The sequence below is a fragment of the Pongo pygmaeus genome, chromosome 18 (assembly GCF_028885625.2).
Source record: "Pongo pygmaeus isolate AG05252 chromosome 18, NHGRI_mPonPyg2-v2.0_pri, whole genome shotgun sequence".
NCBI classification, from domain to species: domain Eukaryota; kingdom Metazoa; phylum Chordata; class Mammalia; order Primates; family Hominidae; genus Pongo; species Pongo pygmaeus.
Genome location: NC_072391.2, coordinates 24,365,071 through 24,388,297, shown reverse-complemented (window position 1 = coordinate 24,388,297; position 23,227 = coordinate 24,365,071). Strand labels below are relative to the sequence as shown.

Sequence of the window (23,227 nt, the reverse complement as noted above, 5' to 3'; positions counted from 1 at the left end):
GCTCACGCCTGTAATCCCAGCACTTTAGGAGGCTGAGGCAGGCGGATCACTTAAGGTCAGGAGTTTGAGACCAGCCTGGCCAACATGGCAAAACCCCATCTCTACTAAAAATACAAAAATTAGCCGGGCATCGTGGCGGGTGCCTGTAATCCCAGCTACTCGGGAGGCTGAAGGGGGAGAATCACTTGAGCCTAGGAGGCAGAGGCTGCAGTGAGCCAAGATCACACCACTGCACTCCAGCCTGGGTGAAAGAGTGAGGGGGAAGAAAAAAAAAGAAGGAAACAGTCTTCTTGCATTTCATAGTAGTTATTTATTGCATTTTCAAGATCTGATCCTTTAAAAAAATTATCTAAAAAGTCTTCTCTGATAAATAATACATCTTTAATTTACAACTGTTTTTGATTATACAAATGAACCAAGCCTTTTTTTTTTGAGACGGAGTCTCGCTCTGTTGTTAATTTTTGTATTTTTAGTAGAGATGGGGTTTCACCATGTTGGTCAGGCTGGTCTCAAACACCTGACCTCATGATCCATCTGGCTTGGCCTCCCAAAGTGCTGGGATTACAGGCGTGAGTCACCGTGCCCAGCCGAACCAAGTCTTTTTAAAGCAACTTCTGCCCAATCTTGGGCAGAGTTTCTGAGCAAATCTGTGCTGGTGAGTCGCGAAACAGCAGCCCTGACTCTCTTGGTGGTCGGGTGTGTAGTGTGGTCAGTAATTCACACTCCGCATGGCGGCCACGGTGGTGGCCAGGCGACGGGGCAGGCCTTTGCTGACCTGTCTATAGTCCTCAGGCCTGGTCTTCAGGAGCGTCGCGATGTGCTGGAGGGTACGGGACGGCTGCAGGCCCAGGGCATCCATCACGTTGATCAGATAGTCTGTGGGGGCGGAGAGGAGACAGACAGGGCTCCACAGACTCAGCAACAAGCAGGTCAGAGCCCCACAGGGCCTCCCCTGAATACGAAACAGAGAAGCTGCCCTGCCAAGTCCCTAGATGCGGGGCGCCAACCCTGCCCTCAACAGGCCCTTTACTCACCAGGTTCTTCCCACAGTGTCAGACCAGACTGTGAGCTTGGCTTGAGTCTAGGAACTCTAATTTAATAAAGAACTAACCAACATCACTCCCATCCCCATCCACACACACATACACAATCACATGCACACACGCATGCACACACACTCTCACATCCACACTCACACGCACATCCACACTCACACAACTCACATGCACACACACTCACATGCACACACACTCTCACATCCACATTCACACACACATACACACTCACATGCACACACTCGCCTTCAGCACCAGTCTGAAAGACCAGCTGACCTCACCCAAAGCTCTGTTCTGGGGACTCCTGGGTTCCAAGCCCTGGCCCCCAGTGTATCCACTGACCACTTGGAAAACCCAGAGGGTCAGGAGACACACAAGCTTGTCTGAGCAGTTACTAAAGACCTCTTGTCAGAACCCCGCAGTGAAGACAAGGACAGTGTCTGGGGTAGGACCCTGGTATAAGGCAGGTTTCCACATTTCCCAGATGACCCCTGAGGCACCGGGGATACAGTCAGATACAGATTTCTGAGCCTACCCCCAGACTAGGTCGATGAGCATCCCAAGAGAGGATTCTAGGGTTCTGTCATTCTACAAAGCGACCCCAGTGGTTCTAACCACCAAGCAAGCTTGGGTGAAACGGACAGCATGGGGGAGCAAACCAGGTGCAGCCAGGTGTGACCTCAGAGAAGCCCTTCCACCTCCCTAAGTCTCTGCTTCCGTCTGTCCACACAGTTACCACCCATCAGGCAGCATGGATAGGGGATGAAGCGGGAAACGAACATGAGAGCACCTGATGTGTCGCAGGTGATCAATATATCAGTGCTGCCTTTCCCTCCTTCCTGGGCAGTGCAACCCAACCCAAGGGAAGCCTTGCAAAGCCTTCTCCAGCTCCTCCCAGTTCATGCTTGGAAAGACTAGAAGACAGCACCACCCGATATGCCCCTGGCTACTTTTTTTTTTTTTTTTCTTTTCTGAGACGGAGTTTCACTCTTGCTGCCCAGGCTGGAGTGCAATGCTGCGATCTCGGCTCACTGCAACCTCCGCCTCCTGGGTTCAAGCAATTCTCCTACCTCAGCCTCTCAAGTAGATGGGATTACAGGTGCCTACCACCACACCTGGCTAATTTTTCGTAGTTTTAGTAGGGACGGGGTTTTGCCATGTTGGCCAGACTGGTCTCAAACTTCTGACCTGAGGTGATGCACCCACCTCGGCCTCCCAAAGTGCTGGGATTACAGGCGCGAGCCACCACGCCCAGCCCCCACCACCGGCTACTTTCTGATCTTGGGTTCATCTCTTCTCCTTGACTAAAGTGGAGCTCCAGACAAGGCCTCAACCTTCCTTGTGTTTTTTGTTTTGTTTTGTTTTTAATATTTTGTAGAGACAGAGTCTCGCTATGTTGCCCAGGTTGGCCTCAAACTCCTAGGCTCAAGCAATCCTCCTGCCTCGGCCTCCCAAAGTGCTGGGATTACAGGCATGAGCCATGGTGCCCGGCCCCCTGTGTTTTCTTTTTAGGCCCAACTCAGGGCAGGGCCGGGAGGAGATGCCTGCTCTGTCCTGGCTGACTCAGGAAGAGCTGCTTCCCAGCAGAGGTGCTGCCAGGCAGGTACTTACTCCTTTACAAGTTTATCCATAAAACCGTGAGCTCCACTTGACTGTCAGCCAAGAGCTGCAAGCAGCGGGCCCACAGTCTACTAGGACATTTTTGTTTGGCGAGTAGTGTTTTTTGTTCTGTTTGTGCTCATGCTTAATTTGAATGTCTTTCAGGTGTGCATGCTTTGCCACAGACCTCACCACTCTATCGCCTTACACCCTGTCAGTTTCATATACTAGCCTTACCTTCCCTGCCCCTAACCTCACATCCTTACAGTGTAAGCTCAGTAAGCATGGGAGCTGCCTAAAGCTTTGTTGTCTCTATCTCCTAGAACTACAGCTGGCACACAGATGCTCGAACAATGCTGAATGAGTGAAGAAATGAATCTGCAGGGGGAGCTTAACAGGGAGGAATAACAAGGACAACTGAAACTGAGGGGCAATCCCTACATTTTACTCCACTCACTAGTTCCAGTTCTTCCCCCTGCTGCTTGTACTAACAGGGAACACCAACACGCATTTGAATTCTCTCATCTCTCTTTCTCTGAAGGGAAACAGCCAAAAGGCTGCCTGTTCCTCTGGTAAGTGCTGAGAGCTGACTATGAAATGAGCAGGGGTCAGGAACTCAGGACAGCTGGATCCCAGGCCTGGCTCCATCACTAACAGCTCTGGGACCTGGAGGAAAGCACCTTGCTTCTAGTTCTTCTTCTGCAAAACAAGAGCCAGAAGCCGGTTGAGCCTGGCTCAGCCCTGTGGTCACTGAGGACGAAGCTCTGGCTGTGTCCCCAGGGAGCTGATCTTTCAGGCTTCTACCACCCGCTCTCCTGACCACCCCAAGAGGTGCGTTAGGCTAAAGAGCAGGCAAGGCAATGGAATGGCATCAAGAGACTGGGGAGACTCCCTGCCACCCGCCAGCAGTAGCCCCATGCTCAGAGTACACCTGGGCAGTGAGGCCCTCCAGTGAAGAGGGCAGGCAGGAGCAGAGGGGACACGCCCACTGACTTGGCAGGCAGGATGCTATCTGGATGGAGACCACAGAGCGACCCTGGCCACACGGCCTTGTTATGCAACTGCCCTGGGCCTCTGTTCCCTATCGGTATGATGGAGAAGAGCGCACCCACCTCACAGGGGAGTTTGGAATTACATCAGACGATGGGTGCGAGTGCTTGGTCCAGCGCCAGGCATGCCTGGTATGCAGTAAGAGCTCATTAAACACTGGTTGGGAATTATGGTACAAATGGAGTGGGCCAGGTGGGGCCAGGCTGCAGGACTCACTGAAGCTTATCTCACTGAAGCTCCCCTCAATGGTTCTCAAGTCCTCTTCGAAAACATAGATGTCTAAGCTTCAACCCGGTCTTGCTAAGTCAGAATCTCTGGGGCAGGGCCTGGAGAACCTGAATTTTCAACCAGCTTCAGAGCCAAATCCACAGCTGAAGCTAAGGGGAGACTTGGGATGAGATTCCTGGAGGGCAAAGGAGAAACTGACAGATGCAGCGGGCAAGAGCTGTCCCTCCCACCACCTGTCCTGTGGGGACCCACCGATGTCAGTGGCCAGCTGCTTGGCAGAGTGCGGGCTAAGCTCGGGGATCTGCAGGATCGCATCACAGTAGGTCTGCATTGTGGCTCTGGCGATCGAGCCCAGCCAGTTGTCAGCCATGTTGTCCAGCTCGGGCAATTCATCCCCTGAAAAGAAAAGGAGGTCACCAAGGAAAACGCAGGCCTGCTGGGTGACCCGGCCTGCAGTAGCTGCTGAATGCACCAAAGTACCAGGAAGCTTCCGGTCTCAATGGGAAACACAGGAAACTGAAAACAGTTACATCTTAGGGCCAGGTGCTGTGGCTCATGCCTGTAATCCCAGCACTTTAGGAGGATGAGGCGGGCGGATCATTTGAGGTCAGAAGTTCGAGACCAGCCTGGCCAACATGGTGAAACCCCGTCTCTGCTAAAACTACAAAAATTAGCCAGGTGTGGTGGTGCACGCCTGTAGTCCCAGCTACTCAGGAGGCTAAGGCAGGAGAATTGCTTGAACCCAGGAGGTGGAGGTTGCGGTGAGTCGAGATCGTGCCACTGCACTCCAGCCTGGGTGACACAGCAAGACTCTGTCTCAATAATAACAATAATACAGAACATAAAGTTACACACAAAATACTATCTGCTTACAGAGCAGAGCCAGAGGGCACAAGCGAAAGTGGAAATACCAGTGTGTTCCACAGTGGGATGTGGTTATAGATTTTTTCAAGTTGTGATATTGTTTTAGATACAGCATCTGTACAAAAAGTACAAGTTAGAAGGTTAAAAAACAAACAAACAAACACACAAAAACCAGGGCTTGGTGACAAATGAGCCCAAGGATAAGGTGTCATCTGGAGTTTCTACCCTGGAAACTGACAACTTGACTTGTAACATTGCCAGAATCAGTCCCCGCTTACCCTGCTCAGGAGGAAATGGCAGCTTTCCAGCATGCAATGCCAACTCTAAGGCAGAGTCCTCCTGAGTCACAAATGGCTCAAGATTCAGGGGGAGGGACATGATGTACTGCCCGATCTGAAACAAAAGAAAGTGCTGTTAGCCTGACATTGACACATACAGGTTATTACTTTATGGGTACATTTGTGTGAAGGCAAACAGCAAAGAGACAAAATTGCTAGACCTCGGGTGATCCCAAGTCTGATCTTTCTAGTATGTGGCGATGCTTGTTACGGCAGCACCCTAAAAAAGAATCACTGGTAGCTTGCATATAGATTATAGATTCACCCTTCTTATAATGGCCCCAATATTTTTGAAATGCATTCAACACAATCTCTATCTCCAGTGAAGTAATGGGTATCAAAATGCTTTGTAAAATTTGAAGCACTGTGTAAATATAAGTATTATTACTGTTCATAGGTGAAAAACCAATAAGATACTAGTGTCAGAAAGTGTGGGGCCAAGCAAGAATTCAAATCCTGTCTTCTGCGGCCAGGCACAGTGGCTCATGCCTGTAATCCCAACACTTTGGGAGGCCGAGGTGGATGGATCACCTGAGGTCAGGAGTTCAAGACCAGCCTGGCCAACATGGTGAAGCCCTATCCTACTAAAAGTACAAAAATTAGCCGGGGATGGTGGCAGGCACCTGTAATCCCAGCTACTCGGGAGGCTGAGGCAGGAAAATCACTTGAACTCGGCAGGGGCGGAGGTTGCGGTGAGCCGAGATCACGCCATTGCACTGCAGCCTGGGCAGACTCTGTCTCAAAAAAAAAAAATCCTGTCTTCTGGATTTGGATCTGATTCTCTCCCTCCTAGATAATTTAACCAGAAGAAGAAAGGAATTCTGTTTGAAAAAAAGCCATTTATAACTATAAATTAATTTGGAGAAAAATATATTGTTTTCATTATATAAACTCTTGAAACTAAAGATAGACAAAACCCTGGCTGGCGGGGAATTGCAAAAGGTCATTTGCAATTGTCCTAAAAGACATTTAGGACATGCCCACAATTAGCACAGTCTTGGTCATGTGTTTGTCAGATATCCAAGTGATGCCAAGAGTGTATTTTAGACCACTGTTTCCTATTTCTATTATAATTCATTGTTTTGTGTTTTAAGGTTAAGTATATGTTTTGTTTCAAAATAAAGGGGTTGACTTTTCAGGTTTCAAAAAGATAATATATGTTTTTAAAAGGTCTTTCAGCCTGTTGTTGCTTTTTTTTCTTCCTGCTACATATTCATTCCATGACATTCCTGTCACTGATAATTAATTCTGTAAACTAAAAGTCAGGAGACTATCAAGGCAGGATCTTCTCAATCTGGCCTCACACATGTCTACGTAACAGCGGGCTCCTTTCAGGGTGTGGTGTCCAGAAGTTAACACAGACTTGAAAATCTACCCAGACCAGAGAACTGCAGGATGATCATGCCCTTCTTTCCAAACATTCAATACGGTTTGGCTGTGTAAGTGTAAACATCCATTATTAGTTTGGTGTCCCTTTTTTCTTTTTTTTTTTTTGAGACAGAGTTTTGCTCTTGTTGCCCAGGCTGGAGTGCAATGGTGCAATTTCAGCTCACTGCAACCTCTGCCTCCTGGGTTCAAGCAATTCTCCTGCCTCAGCCTCCCGAGCAGCTGGGATTACAAGTGCCTATCACCACACCTGGCTAATTTTTTTTTTTGTATTTTTAGTAGAGACGGGGTTTCGCCATGTTGGCCAGGCTGGTCTCGAACTCCTGACCTCAGGTGATCCGCCCGCCTCGGCCTCCCAAACTGCTGGGATTACAAGCGTGAGCCACTACGCCTGGCCTGGTGTCCCTTTATAAGCGATACACAGATGGTAAAATAACTCATTTTTTTCTTTCATGTACTTAGTATAATCTTTCACCCAAAGTAAGCAAGTGGCCACTTACCTCACTAATAACAACAGCTACTGTAAATTTCAGCTTGAAGTGTTAAAAAATTCATCATTTTTCCCCAAGGCTGGGGGAAGAGAAGGATGCTGATTTCTGGTGTTGGAATTTCTCCATACTGTAATAATTCCTCTCAACAAGCCCTTCCTGAACACCTACTATGTACAAAGACCCCAGACATACTCCTATATTTGGTATACCTTTCATCTGTAGCCATAAGCTTTTGGCTAAGTCCACAGACTCAGTTTTACCTTACATATATATTGTTTTTAAATTTCAAAGCATTTTCTCCTATTTCATCTCTTTACAATGCTCACATGATTCTGTGTGGGTGAGGGCTTTCACCAACAAGGCAAAGTCTCATTTAGGTGAAAAATTTCAATAATCTGACATCTCTAACTTCAATCAATTGGCCTTAGACTGTAGGGATTGCTGGGGTTCCTAGATGGATCTCACAGTGCAGGTTTCTCTCAGGGGTCTTGTCTCTATTCATTCTTTGGAAATCAATATGGAAAGGGCTGCTTATCATCCCACCTGAGGGTATTTGTCTACTATTCTCACATATGCAATCAATATTTCTTGATATCTTAGTTGGGTTAACTCAGTGACTTGGGAAAAATGAAAAGTTTTGAGGTCACACAGAGTTGGGGTGGAGTTTTGGCTCTACGTAGCACTGTGAGAACCTGGGCAACTTAATCTGTCAGGACCTTGGATCATCATCACGGAAACGAGGATGACCTCATATGACTTCAAAAGGTTGTTGTGAGAGTAGAACTAGTACGTGTGCTATGCACGTAAAGCAGCTGGCGTCCTAACACAGCAGCCACTGGGTAAGTCGCTGCTTCCTCCCGGCCCCACTCCCACTGTGAAGGAGGGCTGCCACACCCGTCTCACGGACACGATCTGGCCCAGCCACTAACCAACCTGGCACTGTCCCTGCACAGGGTACGTGTTCAATTAGGTGTTCCTTTCCTGGGTTCAGGTCATCAGCCTCCGTACAGCTCAGGAGGACAGCAGCAGGCAGGGAAGGGCCCGGGCCTGGAAACTCCTCCTAGCCCTCCTTCCCTCTCTAGACCTCAGTTTCTTCAACCTTAGAATCAACTTGGTAGCCTCTCAGGTCCCTTCAAGCACCATCATTTTCTGAATCAATTTAGATTGCAAGCATACTATCTCCGTTCTAAAATCAGATCATTCAGCTGGACACGGTGGCTCATGCCTATAAACTCAGCACTCTGGGAGGCCAAGGTGGGCAGATCACTTGAGGTCAGGAGTTTGAGACCAGCCTGGTCAACATGACGAAACCCCGTCTCTATCAAAAATACAAAAATTAGCCAGGTGTGGTGGTGGGCGCCTGTAATCCCAGCTACTCGGAAGGCTGTAGCAGGAGAATCACTTGAATGTAGGAGGTCAAAGTTGCAGTGAGCCAAGATCGCGCCACTGCACTCCAGCCTGGGTGACAGAGCGTGACTCCATCTCAAAAATAAATAAATAAATAAAAATAAAATCAGATTATTCCCACGGGTTGTAAAGACCAACCCACATCTTAACAGTTTCATCAATAGAGGGTATCAGGTGCCCTGGGAAATAGAAGGGAAATGACTGTTGTTTTAGACTTGATACTGCCCCAAATGAACGGAGAGCAGAGAGCCAGCCGCCTCACTGCCTGCCAGAGGGACTGTCATGCACTTCTTGCAATTATACAACATGTACTTTTTTTTTTTTCCTGAGGCAGGGGGTTGCTGTGTGGCCCAGGCTGGAGTGCAGTGGCGCAATCACAGCTCACTGCAGCCTCGACCTCCTGGGCTCAAGCGATTCTCCCACCTCAGCACCCCAAGTAGCTGGGACCACAGGACACACTACCATGCCTGGATAATTTTTTACTTTCTTGTAGAGGCGGGGTCCCCCTATGTTGCCCAGACTCGTTTCAAATTTTTGGGCTCAAGCAATTCTCTCGCCTCCACCTCCCAAAGTGCTGTGACTATAAGCATGAGCCACCATGCCCAGCCTAACATTTATAATACTTTTTAAATGCCTTTCTAGTTATTTCGGCAGAGTGACAATTTACACATACGGGTTGGATTATAGGGCAAGAGCATAAGGCAGAAGTTACCTTGAAAAGTCCCAGAAATCTCCCATTGTGTGAGGTGAGTGTGGTTTGGCACATATTACTCCTCTATAGTGTTTCTTGTGCGTACCGACATTTAAGAGCACCTGAGCTAGACTGCAGGAAGGACGGAAGGAAAGACTGTGTGCGGGTGTCTGGGTGACTGTCAATTCCCAGGGGTGAATGGGGAGGGCAGCAAGGACTCCACGTGCCCCCACTCCCCTGCATAGTTTATTCTGTTTTCTTTTAATATTAAGCCTCTATAACTGCAATTCTTCTGAAGAGATTTGTTTGTTGCTATGAAGTTAAACATGAAAGCACTCCACACAGATCCTGGCACATAGTAGGTGATCACTAAAAGCTGGCTGAATTTGAATTCACAACCACAAACACACACTACTCTTCTGAAAGTCACAGAGAAGAATTGGCCACCTGCCTCCTGTCTTCCCAAGTCAGAATTTCCTATTAGACTCTCAACTCTGACGCCCTCAGGTACTGGCCACATCTCATATAGGGAGAGATGGTGAAGGAGTGAGAATATGCCGGGGTCTGGAATCGCCATGTGGCTCTGCTGATCTTCTTAACTCCAGGATCTGGGTGCAGACTACCCCAAAGCACAGGCTACCCAAAAGGGTCAGATAGCACCCATGGGGAAATGACTATAAGGGCAAGAATCAAAAGACAAGGAAGGTCTGAAAGGCTTGGACCACTCCAGAGAAGCACACAGAAGCTCTTACGTTGCTGATGTACTCGAGAGGGGTGAGACTAAAGGCAGGCAGGTCATCTGTGAGGGTTTCTCCGATGCCAGCCATGTTCCAGCTCTAGGGGTGGAAGGAGAGGACACAATCAGTACCTAGCAGCCAGGCAGCCATGAAGACGCCACCCAGAAATACACAAGAAGAACGTGGCCTTCCCCGGAGGCACTGTCTTTGGTTGGAGCTGACCATTGGAGCCTCCACCACTCAGCAGGCAGGGGCTTCTCTTCTTTAAAGCTTCACCTGGAAGCCCACCATACAGAAGGCAATGGTTTCTCTCTCCGCATTCCTGCAGGTCCATGAAACAGGAACTGCCACACTGGCTGAACTGTGGGCTGGGAACTGATCCCTTTCATTTATCTCGCTGAGACCGTGACAGGAGAAAGCTGGATATTTTTGGTCCAAGTTTCTCCGCGTAGTGGGGCCACTGTGTAGAGAGGTGCTGGGTGCAGACAGCCTCACTACTTCATGGGTCCTTAGCACCCTAAGGAGAATAGGGCACCCTGAGGTCCCCCACAGAGGCCACGTGTCAGTCCCTTATCTGGGAGGGAGGCTTAGGAAGCCCCTCTGGCTGCAGGAAGAGCCAAGCCTCGTCGGCAATACTGCTTTACCTCAACTAAAGCTGCTGCTTTATTTCTCACCACCTTCCGGATCTGTTTCTCAACTGATCAGAACTCAGAGGGACGGGGATGGGACGGCACTTCCAAACCCCAACAGCTGCCCCTCTGGCCTCTCTGTAGTCCCCCTGTGCGAGGAGAACCTCGGCACCAACACGTGTTTCTTGCCATTTGGAGTGGAAACATCTTCCGTGTTGCTGTGGGAGCCTTCCCAGCAGTCTATATAGAGTTGGGTAAAGGACCCGTGCACATGTGCTCACAGACTTCAGCGTGGCACACCTTCACACAGAAATCTCACTTCTTACTTCCAACCTGAGCCACTCTAAAGCCAGCCTGGAAAACAAGGCCCTTTCTGGCTGAACTCCGGGAGTGACTCCGGCGGTCATGTAGGAACTGCTGTCTGCAGCCACCTGATGCCGGATCCGGTTGCCTGATCCTTTAAGTAGCATTCCGGGAAAGGAATGACCATGTCCAACTCTGGGCTCCCAGCCCAGGCTCAGCCTCGGCAGCCCTCCCCATGCTCTCTAGCACCCACTCGATTTGGTCTCATTTTCTTTGATGTAAATGAGCTCTTTTCTTCCCCACCCCAGGTGCCCCCAACCCCTGTCCTACAGTTTTCTAGACTCTTTGTTCTTGCCTGAGAATGCTCTTTTGTCTCAAAAGAGCCTACTTTTTTTTCCAGCTAACTCCCAATCCACCGAGAAGGAACACACCAACCATCCACATTTACCAAGTACCCAGGATGTCGAGTGTCTTGTGCTAGGCTGTGCAGAGAAGAGACAAAGAAATGTAAGATTTGCTCCTTGCTCTCTAGAAGGGAGCTACTTGGGGAAGCAAGGCCCCCTGACATGCTCCCACCCTGTACACCCCCACACCTCCCATCCTGTTCTGGCCCCTCCCCTCTCCCCCCTGCAGACACATGAGTGCTGCCTCCCACTTCCAGAGCTCTCAGTGTCAGAGGCAAGGAGCAAGTGCTCAGGGCGATTAGAGAAGCGGCTGGCCATAGGATGTATGTGGTACACAGAGGCAGAAAGAGGCTGGAGGGAGAAGGCACAGCTTTAAACACCAGGCTAAGTAAAGGCTTTACCTTCAACAGGTAAGTTGCAAGGGAAAAAGAGAAAGAGAGGAAACTTACCATTCAAAAATGACAAAAAAGACATCCCAATAAATCTCTACGTGCAGGATCCTGGATCCTAGATCCTGACTCAAAGGGTTAAAATAAATTATGCCATTTATAAAACAACTGGAAATTTGAACACTGATGATATTAGGAATTCCTTTTCTTTTTCTTTTTTAGGGTTGACTGTGGTACTGTGATTATTTTTAGAGTCCTTCTATTTCAGATGAGGGGGTATGTATGAAACAGGATGGCTAGGAGTGGATCATGGTCGGAGCAGGTGATGAGTATATGGAGTTCCTTATACTCTTCTCCCTACTTCTGTGTATGTGTGAAAAGGTCCATAAGAAGTTTCTAAAAACAGACAATCAGACTAGCCCTGGGGAGGGTTTTGAATGAGGAGAGATAAAACCAAAACAATGCTTTGTGAAGGTGAATAAAGCAGCTCTGCAGAAAATTGGGGTGGGGGGCAGATGAAAAGCTCAAAAACAGCTCAGAGATGATGAGAATCCCATGTGGAAACAGGTGTGGGACACAGAGAAAAGGAAGGGACAGCAATCCTTGGTGGTTTGTTGGCAAAGAGGGGTGCAGCAAGGGAGCCGAGATGGTGACAGGCTGGGAAGCAGAGTGTGGGGAGAAGCAACGGCTTCCAGGAGACCAAGAGCAGGTACCAATGTGCAGGGCGAAGACAAGCACTGCTGCCATCCATCCCAGGGACTGCAGCCTGGAGGCCCCAAGAAAGGCCTCAAAGAGGAGGCAGGAGGAGCAGCCTGAAAACATGAACAGGCGGCGGAGAGAGGGAAAGAACAGCTGGAGTGGGAAAGAAGTTCGGAAGAAGGGCAAGACAAAGTGGCTTGAAATACGAGGGTGCTTAAAAAGCAGCAGAGGGCTGGGTATAGTGGCTCACGCCTGTAATCTCAGCACTTTGAGAGGCTGAGGCGGGCGGATCACTTGAGGCCAGGAGTTTGAGACCAGCCTGGCCAACATGGTGAAACCCAGTCTCTACTAAAAATACAAAAATTAGCCGGGTGTGGTGACGCTCGCCTGTAGTCCCAGATACTCGGGAGGCTGAGGCATGAGAAGTGTCTGAACCCAGGAGGCGGAGGTTGCAGTGAGTGGAGATCACGCCACTGCACTCCAGCCTGGGCAACAGAGTGAGACTTTGTCTCAAAAAAAAAAAAAAAGGGGGGAAAAAAAAAGCAGCAGAGAATGTCACTTGAGGGCAATAGGGAAATGCTGCAAGTCATTTTTTAATTGTTCAAAATTTATTTAAAGCGTCCTTCAAATGAGCTTTTCTATCCATCTGTCACCAGGTAAAATAGGTAAACTTCAATAATCTATTTTGAAATCAAATATAGCGTTGGTTTGTAGTCTCGGAATATAAAAGGGCAATAGAATTTACCAGCAAATGCTGAAAACAAACATTTGATGACCAGGGTTTAATTTTCAAATCCTTAAGGCCAGAGTGTTTGCCTTGGTATTGTGTGCTGGCACCCTCGGAGTGCTCCTCCTAATCTCCAAAGCCACCTGCGCCCATTCCCAAGGGCCCGCAGTGCTGTGGTGAAGACGGAATGAGAAGGTAGGGCCAAGCGCCCAGGAACTCCACCATCATAATGAACTCTGGAATGCAGAAGTAGAGGGAAAAGGATGGGGGAAGCACCACCCCTGTTTAAATGTAGAACTAAGCCGGGAAGCACTGAGGTTTCAAACAGAAGGTCAGTACCGTCAGCTTTGACAAAATAAAAATAATACAAACAACCCAATCTGCAGGTGGGGGAGGGGACAGGAGAGAGACAAAGAAAGCTAATCCTTTCGGTTTTCAATGGATCATACGTATCAGTATCTGTCTGCAATGGAAACAGGATTAACAAAAAGCAATGGCAACTCCAATCTCTTCATACTCATAATGTTTTTTTCATAACCTTGGAGAGAGCTTCTGGGGAATGAGTATCTTTTGTGGAGAAAAAAAAAAAATCTCGACCAGGCTTGGTGGCTCATGCCTGTAATCCCAGCACTTTGGGAGGCCGAGGTGGGTGAATCACTTGAGGTCTGGAGTTCAAGACTAGCCTGGGCAACCTGACGAAACCCCATCTCTACCAAAAAATACAAAAATTAGCCCAGAGTGGTGACAGGCGCCTATAGTCCCAGCTACTCAAGAAGCTGAGGCAGGAGGATCGCTTGAACCCAGGAAGCAGAGGTTGTAGTGAGCCAAGATCGTGCCACTGCACTACAGCCCAGGTGGCAGAGTGAGACTCAGTCTCAAAAAAAGAGAAAAGAAAAGAAAAATGTCTCAAGTTCAATAATTGCTTTGGACTCATTTAGTGTCTCTTTTCTGGTTAAATTAAAATAAAATTATATTGTGCATATCTTGTTTTTCTCAAAAACAGCACTATAGTATAATTCCATTTCTTCCTATAGATCTATCCACTGATGCCCACTCAGCCTTTAACATGTATAGGCGTGCAGAAAGAGATGTCTGGGTTGCTGGACATCAAACTGCTGACGCTGATTATTTCTCGATGGTGGGATCTTGGAGGTATTTAATAGATTTTTTTTTTTTTTTGTATTTTCTTGTATTGCTTGAGTTTCTGAAAATAAATACCTATACAACTTTTATTTTTAAAAAATCAAGTAAGTCATTCTTCTTAAAAATGAGAATCACAGAAAAGAAGAAAACTACCACTTATTATACATCTACTCTGTGGCCAGTGCTATGCTAAATTCTATCAATATACAAAATCTCACTTAATCCTCACCAATCTATGAGAATTACTGTATCCTCATCACACAGATGAGGAAACGGAGGCTTACGGAGGAAGGAATAACGCAGCCACGTGATGGCACCCGCCACATTTCTGCTACAGCTCTCCTCCACTTTACGTCCCCTTCTGCGTTACAAATACAAAATCTGATTGAAATAGATCTCATGGCATTTTGTACAGAAAAATCATAGAGAGTGAAAATCACAAACTTCAAGGGTAGAAGGAACCTCACGATCATGTCGTTTAACTGAGCCCTTTTACGGATGGGAATCCTGACTCCCAGTGAGGGGGTGAGGCCTGACTGAGACCATGCAGGAGTCCTGGACTCCCAGCCTTGCAGGCTTTCTAGAGCGTGGCAGAAAGGAGAGCACGTTTGATTTTGCCAGATGAGTTCTTGTCACTTTGTAAAAAGATCTCTTGGTTATTAAAGGCCCATAACTGGAATCCAAATGGCCTTGAAGGGTCAGTAAGATACATTAACCAGGGGGCTGTCCCGCCCAGTAACCTAAAAGGAAAGTTAACGAGATCTGGAGCAGGGCAAAGACAGCAAGTAGAGAAAATAGAACTAATAGGCAATGCCTTGAAAAATAATTCGGACAACCAGAAAAGAGAAGAGGGTGCGAGGAAAGGAAAGTGAGTCGATTCTAGAAACAGCCAAATAGAAAAGGTATCAAGGAAAGAAAGGAACAGAACCCTCCAAAGCCCCCTCAAAAACACAAGATCAATTCTGATAAGGCACTCCCCTGAGTAAAGTTCCAGAACCAATTCTCCGGAAGTGTTTCGTGTGGTGTGAAAATAATTCAATCTCAAAAGACAATTAGCTCTTCTGACCTGGCCTAACCTACGAAGCGGCACATAATCTCTATTACTTCTCTGCTGCTCCAAATGGGGAAAGTTAATCAAGCAATTTTAATAATCCTGAGAACCGCCTGTGAATAAAGTATCAGAGTAGCTACAATAAAGATAAGAAATTCATGCTAAGCAATGAGGTGAAATTGGAAAGTGGCTCTTTCCGGCTCGGGAAAGTTAAAGCGGGATCTTCCCAAAGCTCTTGGAACAGGGAGGGTTAAGCCCACACTCAGTATGCTTGAGTTGGAGGCAGGACCCAGGGAAAATTGATGTGGTCAGTGAGAAACTCACGTCCATCTTGGAAATGAGCAACAGCTGTTGTTTGATGCGCAGGAACACGGAATCGAAAGCCAGCTGGTGGGCCTGCTGGTTAAGCCGAGTTAGTGCTGCTCGAGGTGCAGCCAGCAGGTTGTGGTTGCTTGACCCTTTTTCCTAAGACAAGAAAATGCAAAAGGCAGTTGTTAGGCCTGAAACCCAACCCAAGTATTAGCTAGTTAACCATTTTGAAAACTCACAGGAGAATTGGGGGTTCTATGCAATAGTGGTTCCCAAACCTGGCTGTGCCCCAGGCCCCTCTCAAGAACATGCTGAATTACAGATTCCCAAGCTCCACCCCGGAACTACTGCATCAGAGTTCACTGGGGTTGGAGCCCAGGAATCTATATTTTAAATTCACTTTCCCAGGTGATTCTGATGCACTTGGGCTAACATGAGCTCACGGACTAGCAGTTTAGGAAAAGTTCACCTGTGACCATCCCTCAGGGATAGAGGAGGTGGGAAAGAGGGGGGAAACAAGATCGGAAGCTTCACATATAAATCAGAGTGATGGACAGAGCCCTAATTCCCGGGGAGGTCAGGTCAAATATACTTGGCTGAAAGCCAAAGTATGTACAACCTCCATGAGTCCCAAGGAATTCCAAATAGGCTGAGAAAATGGAGATGGAAAGTGTAACCTTAGTTTTGTTATTATAAATGAACCGATTACAACAGACATAAATCAGATTAGCAATAAAGATAAACAGAGTTGCTTTAACCTAATCACAGAAGCATGGATGAATGAGTTTACAGAATTGCTTTAAGAAGTGTTTGTCAAGCTCAAGGCAACCAGTTGGTGGGTCAAGGTGCAAAGAGATGGGGAGGCCCTGGGAGAATAGCACTGAAGCCTCAGACATGTCCAGGCCCCCTGTGCAGTTCATTCCAGACCTCTAGGCCCTGGATAATTTTCTACTGCATCTGGCCAGGTGCGGTAGCTCACACCTGTAATCCCAGCACTTTGGGAGGCTGAGACGGGCAGATCACCTGAGGTCAGGAGTTCGAGGCCAGCCTGGCCAATATGGTAAAACCCTGCCTCTACTAAAAACACAAAAATTAGCCAGGTGTGGTGGTGCATGCCTATAATCCCAGCTACTCAGGAGGCTGAGGCACGAGAAATGCTTGAAGCTGGGAGGCGGAGGTTGCAGTGATCTGAGATCCTGCCACTGCACTCCAGCCCAGGTGACAGAGTGAGACTCCATCTCAAAAAAAAAAATTTTCCACTGCATCTGGTGCTCCAGGAACAGCAATGTCTCCTCTGTCTATCACCAAGAGTGAAGTTAAAGCCAGACCAGTGAGGGAGGGGGACGGTTCTGCAAAGGATGCCCATGGTCTTCTTATGACCCTGGAGGCCATTCCCAAGGAGTTATGTGACTCATTCCACTTGTTAGGAAGTTCTCCTGTCCCTGGACCCCAAGGGGCTCAAAGCTCAAAGTCAAGGGCAGCTTTATGGCAGGCAAACTAAGAGTTTAAAGAAAAAAACCAGGAGGGAACACCAATCCCCAAGTCCTCATGGTCCCATGTGGAAGAACTTGTACTTGGGTAGACTCCTGGTGACTCTGCAGCCTGGCTCCTCCCTTAGGAAAGAGTAGTGACTTCTCTTGCTCCTCCTGGTATCCTGGGTTGGGATCCTCTATTACAGGTTCTGCCTGCCTGCAAGCAGTACACATCTGGTCCCCTCTCAGGAGGCTGACCCTGAACAGGGCCAGGGGCTGTCCAGCTCTGTCTGACCGGCTGACAAGTTTCATTCTGAAGTGAATTACAGCAAGTCCCCCTAGCCGCAGATCTAAACCCACATTCTCTTTTTTCCTTTTTTTTTTTTTTTTTTGAGATGGAGTCTCGCTCTGTCACTCAGGCTGGAGTGTAGTGGCACAATATTAGCCCACTGTAACCTGTGCCTCCCTGGTTCAAGTGATTCTCCCACCTCTGCCTCCCAAGTAGCTGGGACTACAGGTTCGTGCCACCACACCTGGCTAATTTTTGTATTTTTAGTAGAGACTGGGTTTCACCATGTTGCCCAGACTGGTCTCAAACTCCTGACCTCAGGGGATCCACCCACCCTGGCCTCCCAAAGTGCTGGGATTACAGGTGTAAGCCACCGCACCTGGCCTAAAGCCACATTCTCTAACCTGGCTTTTATCAGTAATAAAGATCCATCTCTTCTAACCTCTACATCTGTATCTCAAAGGGTTTCAAGTTTAATATATTAGCTCCTTAAAATCCCAACATAAATGAGACAGAGAAGTAGTAGCAGGGTACGTCACAGCCCAGGGCCACACACAGGGCCCGCCTGTATCCCGGAGAGGGAGAGGGTGAGTGATGAGAGGAAGCCTTTCATTTGCAAGAATGCCATCCATTTGGTCTCATACCTTGAGGGTATATAGTATTTCCATTAAACTGGCATATTCAGCAGGGTTATCTTTCTGGAGGTAATTATATTCTTGCCATGGGTTCTTGGCAGAGCTCTTCTTGTCTGTCAAGATGCTCTCCTGAAAAGCAGCCAGGCTCCGGGGGCTGCAGGAATCAGACAGATACTTCCCAGCTGTGGACAAAATCCTGTAATGAAAGGAATGACCATTATGCCCTGAGCTATTTGCATGGAACTTTCTTCTTGGAGCAGTCAGATTGCTCCTTACTAAATTCTAAGATAATCCTCATGAGACAGACTGAATTAAGGTCCAGTTTGTAAGGCAATGAAAGGATGCCCTCCATCATTGAGGAGTGAGCTGGACCTCAGGTGCACAATTAAAAAAACCCAGTGTTTTTATTCCTGCTGAACACTCACAGTGCCAGAACGTGCCATCTCCCTAATATGACCGACAGCCTACATAGGGGCAGCTCTCAGTTTAGTCCGGAACACTGTGCACCTTCTATGGAGACTTTTCTTGCTATATGAGCATCAGGGTGTAGAACAGTCAAATGCCAGCATGGGCCACCAGCACCACCATCAGAGAGACCGCCAGGCAGGATAGCAGCTGGCTGGCTCTGGAGAACAGTGACAGCAGCTCGCTGCACGCCTCTTTACCCACGGGCTCACCTGTCCTACATGCCAAGCCTGTGTGGTGCTTGTGTTTGATGGCACTGGGAGGTTTATTTTTGTGGTTTAGGTGCTACAGAGAGATCTATTGAGGCTGGCACTTTCCAAACTCTTCGAGAAAGACAAACACCTAGAGGAGGTTTCATATGATAATCCACCCCTTGTACCGCCGGGGAAGTGGAATCTTGACCTCCACCCTGTTTTCCTTAGCCCAACTTTACCACCCATCCTACCCATCTAAATATGTACAGAATTACATGAACATGTGTAACTAGGGAACCGCATTATGACATATCCCAAACGTGGCTAATTCCCTGCCTTCTCCTTTACTATAATTTCTTATGAAAACATTGCTTTGGACATAGCAGTTCTTAGGATGCACTCACTATTTCAAAAACAGATCCTTGAGCTGGTCAAGAAATGCCTGTACTTGCAAATACATCCCAGCGATACGATCTTCCTCAGGAGGAACTGCTGACACAAGCAGCTACCTGCCTCTGCCATTGAGTTCAGGTTCGTTCTTCCTGTTGCTTGAGCCAACCAGTAACTTTGGTTGGGTCTCTTATCTGTCAAACTGTGGCCTGTCTCTGCCATTGCCTTCCTTCCAGTCTTCACTAGTTCTTGCCTGGATCGCAGCAGGCTTCCAACTAACCGGCTTCCCTTCCTCTAGTCCTCGAAGTTCTACTTACTCTGTCCTCCTAAGGGTTAGCGGAATGATCTTCCCAGAAGGCAAATCTGATTTTGGCTTTTTCCCGAAGATAGTGCTTCACAGGAGCGTTAGAAAGGCTTGGCAGAGGAGAGGCCTCAGGGAGCCCGGGAGGTTTCAGCCCTCTGCGCCATCAGCCAATGGCAGAGCTCCCAAAGGGCTCTTGCTTCTGTTCTGCATTTAACACATGCCGTCTCATTTCCCTCCAACTGGACGGGGAGGACAAAACACTGAGTGTTCTTCATTTGTGAATTACTAGCACTAGCACAGTGCCCGGTACATGGCAGGGGCTCCACAACTGTTGAAGGATGGGTGACCCTGTCTTTAGTGACCAGGTCTTCGGAGGACAGTTCAATGAGACAAGTCAGGTTTTGGAAATCTAGTATAAATTTACAAGTTTCCATGGCTGAGAAGTGGGCAATAACTTGTCATAGCTGAGGGAACCAATGGAATTGTAATGCTCCCTCCTCTGTGCACACTGCGTTCTCTTGGCACAGCAATGAGCATACTGGCACATGCTGGATGCTCCCATTCATCTCTAAACTCTTTGAGGGCAAGGATTGAGTTTAATTATCTGATATCCCCAAGACCTAGTTCAGAGCCCAGGAAAGCTGTGGCCCAGTGGGAAGGGAGGTAGGGGTGAGTAAAGTGGAAGACAGAGGTGAGCGGGGCGGGAGGCAGGGGGCGAGCGGGGCGGGAGGCAGGGGGCGAGCGGGGCGGGAGGCAGGGGGCGAGTGGGGCGGGAGGTAGGGGCGAGTGGGGCGGGAGGCAGGGGGTGAGCGGGGCAGAAGGGAGAGGCGAATGGGGTGGGAGGTGGGGTAGGAGGTAGGGGCGAGTTCCCAAGGAAGGTCTGTGCTCTTTGTTGGCAGTTTCTTCTCACGATTCTTTGTTTTCCGTCATTTCTGAGACCACCAACTGTCTTTAGTCCAAGATTTTTTGTGATGGTTCTCATTATGGGGAAAGGCTCCCAGCAGGATAGAGTGGGAGCAGCTGCTGCTGTTCCTAACTCTCTCTCCTGAATGCCCAGCACGGAAATTGGGTGACTTTCTGGAGTGAATAAAACCAAAGTGCCACAGGCATACAGTGGAGTGTGTGTAAATAATATAAATGAAGTAAATGGTAATTCCTAGGACACAGATTTTCCTTAATCTCTTAATGAAATCAAGTATTACATTCTGAAGGGTAAGGAGAGACTGATTAGGAGCACGAATGGGGACACAATAGATAAAAGATGGGCCTCTCCCTGGCTGAGCTTCAAGTCAAGAACAGCCTGGGTGTATCCAAGGGAGCTCCTGAAAGAGATGATGTCATCCTGGAAGCACTAAGCCTGGAAAGGGACAGTCACCATCTGTGTGCCTGGCTGGAAGGCTGCACAGTGTGCGTGCGTGTGTGTGTGTGTGTGTGTGTGTGTGTGGCAGGCGCCTGTAAAGCTTATCTTATCTCCCCATCAATCTCACCAGCAGCACCTAGACTCCTACCAAGGACCACTCCCCACCAACAGGCGGGTGGCAGAGGCAACAGGTCAGAACGCACTGGGCTGCTCCAGTGACAAGATTGACATTGGCCACCCGGCTCTCATGATCACTTCTTTGCAGAAAGGGATCATTTTGTGATTTACGGGCTGAGTAAAGCAAGGCCGAGTTGAAATCTCATCTGAGAGATTTCTCTCGTCCTGGGCAGCTTGGGCCAGATACAGGGAGATTGCTGTGGCTCCTCTGTATTTTCCTAGCGCCTATTACTTACTTTTGGAACAGTGGTGCTTTCATTTCACTTTGTACCACCACTAAAAATTTCATCACCCAGAGATTACTTTAGGGCAATAAAGAATCACGCAAGAAGGAGGTTAAGGGATTGCTGCTGGTCCCTCAAACACCTGTATGAAACAGACTTCTTCCCCTTAACTCCTAAGGAATAGAGGCATCAGCCATACCAAGGGAATCAAGAGATTTTATTGAAAGGAATACAGAAAGAAATGTGGGAAGCCAGAGCCCCTTGAAGGGAAAAACTGTCTGAAGAAGGCCACCTCAGGGCAACATAAAAGCCCTGGCAGGTATGAGAAGAGAGGAAGGGAGTAGAACAAGCTTTTCCAGGGCAGACCCCAGAGATTCCCCTTCGATACACAGCCCTTCAGCAGCACGCAATTTGACTGCAGGACCCAGAAGGCAGGCTGCCTAAGTTCACCCGGATCCTGAAGGCTGGCCCAAGGGACTTCACCACCACTTGTCACACCGTTTCTATACGGAAATTTATTTTTAGTCCCAACAACTAATTTATAAACAAGCAGTCGGAACCCAGCCCATTCCTAATTTGGAGACAAGATGCACTGTTTCCTCATTTAGGCTGAAAGCACCATATCAAACCAAAATTATGTGACCCCTGCCAAGTAGGACAAAGCCTTGCCCTTTTTAGGTGCTCAATAAACGTTTAATGATGACAAGAATGACACACCGTATCTAGGTACAGACAGTCCTCCAGCCCTGTGGCCTCCACATCTGGCCTATGCTGTCCTTGCTCTACTGTGTACTAGACCAAGTTCGTGCTGATCAGGAACCCCAGGGTCTAGAGGACAATGACTCCTCTCTCCTACCTGTTGGCTAGCTGCTGCTCGAAGTCCCCACAATGCCGCAAAAGCTCTCCACAGGTGGCTATTATCCTAAACAAAACAAAAAGCACTTCAAGGTCAAGTATCTGGAATGCCAGCCTTTACAGGACAAACATTGTCTTATAAAAATCCTAATTATTTGCTCCTTTGGGTAGTTTGGTTCTGGGAAAGCTGTTAAACATCTGCTGGCCTGAAATGTTTCATTCATTAGTCATTAATGTAAAAAGAAAATGCTGGTCCCTTCCAATAACCTCCATTGTCATTGGCATCTCTGCTATGAAAGCACAATTCTATCCCTGGCCTCCTCAAATAATTTTACATTTCCAAAATACTCAGCTTTGTCCTTGAGAAAAACAGTGTAGAGATATTTTATATCTAAAATTTATTATTTATTTATTTATTTTTGCAACTGAGTCTCACTCTGTCACCCAGGCTGGAGTGCAATGGCGTGATCTCGGCTCACTGCAACCTCTGCCTCCCAGGTTCAAGCAATTCTCCTGCCTCAGCCTCCCAAGTAGCTGGGATTACAGGCGCACACCACCACGCCTGGCTAATTTTTGTATTTTTAGTAGAGACGGGGTTTCACTATGTCGGCTAGGCTTGTCTCAAACTCCCGACCTTAAGTGATCCACCTGCCTTGGCCTCCCAAAATGCTGGGATTATAGGAATGAGCCACCACATCCTGCCTGTATCTAAAATTAAAAAAAAAAAAATGTATTACTTAATATTTGTTAGATGCCTGCTAGTTTCCAGACACAGAAAATGTTTTGGTACTAGAAGTATCTTTCCCTGATCATATGAAAGGCAGATGAAGATTAATCCATTTGTTTCTCAGAGATAAGCCCAAATGACCATCATATCCATATTGAATGATCCTTTAATTTTCAAGTAATTTTATGCCAAGCCTCAAACTCCCAGTTGCTGAGTCCTTCAACACCAAACTCATAATGTCAGGACAAATCCAAGGATTAAAAACATCTTAAGTCTAGTTAACTTTTAACTTTCTCTAAAAGTGCCCATCATCACCAGGGTATCTAGGCATTCCATCATAAGAAAAGTTTATGAGAAGGTAAAATATTCCACTTCCCTTACGTGCAACAGAACAAACTTGTGCATAATATTTTCCAGAATACCAAACCACCACGGGTGATAAGGGATACAGTTAGCATCTAGAACATTACTTTTTTTTATTTAATTTTATTTTAAGTTCCGGGATACATGTGTAGGACGTGCAGGTTTGTTAATAGGTAAACGTGTGTCATCATGGTTTGCTGCACCTATCAACCCATAGAACATTAAATTTCATCAAAAAAATCCAGAACAGAGCCTGTGAGGTGAGGTTATAA

At 47.6% G+C, this 23,227-nt stretch overlaps 1 protein-coding gene across 2 annotated transcripts in view; it reads right to left on the bottom strand.

Moving 5' to 3' along the window:
* Window positions 1–290: 290 nt before the first annotated feature.
* Window positions 291–23,227, bottom strand: part of LOC129016288 (conserved oligomeric Golgi complex subunit 7) — a 63,608-nt gene continuing 40,671 nt past the window's right edge. The window contains exons 11-17 of one of the 2 annotated variants that reach the window (XM_054455567.2): window positions 21,867–21,932; window positions 17,906–18,092; window positions 15,516–15,656; window positions 9,862–9,945; window positions 5,075–5,189; window positions 4,185–4,328; window positions 291–876 (exon numbers count right to left, since the gene is read on the bottom strand). In XM_054455567.2, coding sequence (XP_054311542.1) covers window positions 710–876; window positions 4,185–4,328; window positions 5,075–5,189; window positions 9,862–9,945; window positions 15,516–15,656; window positions 17,906–18,092; window positions 21,867–21,932 — 904 coding nt within the window. In that variant the 3' untranslated portion in view covers window positions 291–709. The remainder of the gene's footprint in view (window positions 877–4,184; window positions 4,329–5,074; window positions 5,190–9,861; window positions 9,946–15,515; window positions 15,657–17,905; window positions 18,093–21,866; window positions 21,933–23,227) is intronic. The other variant, XM_063654053.1, reaches the window with a different exon arrangement.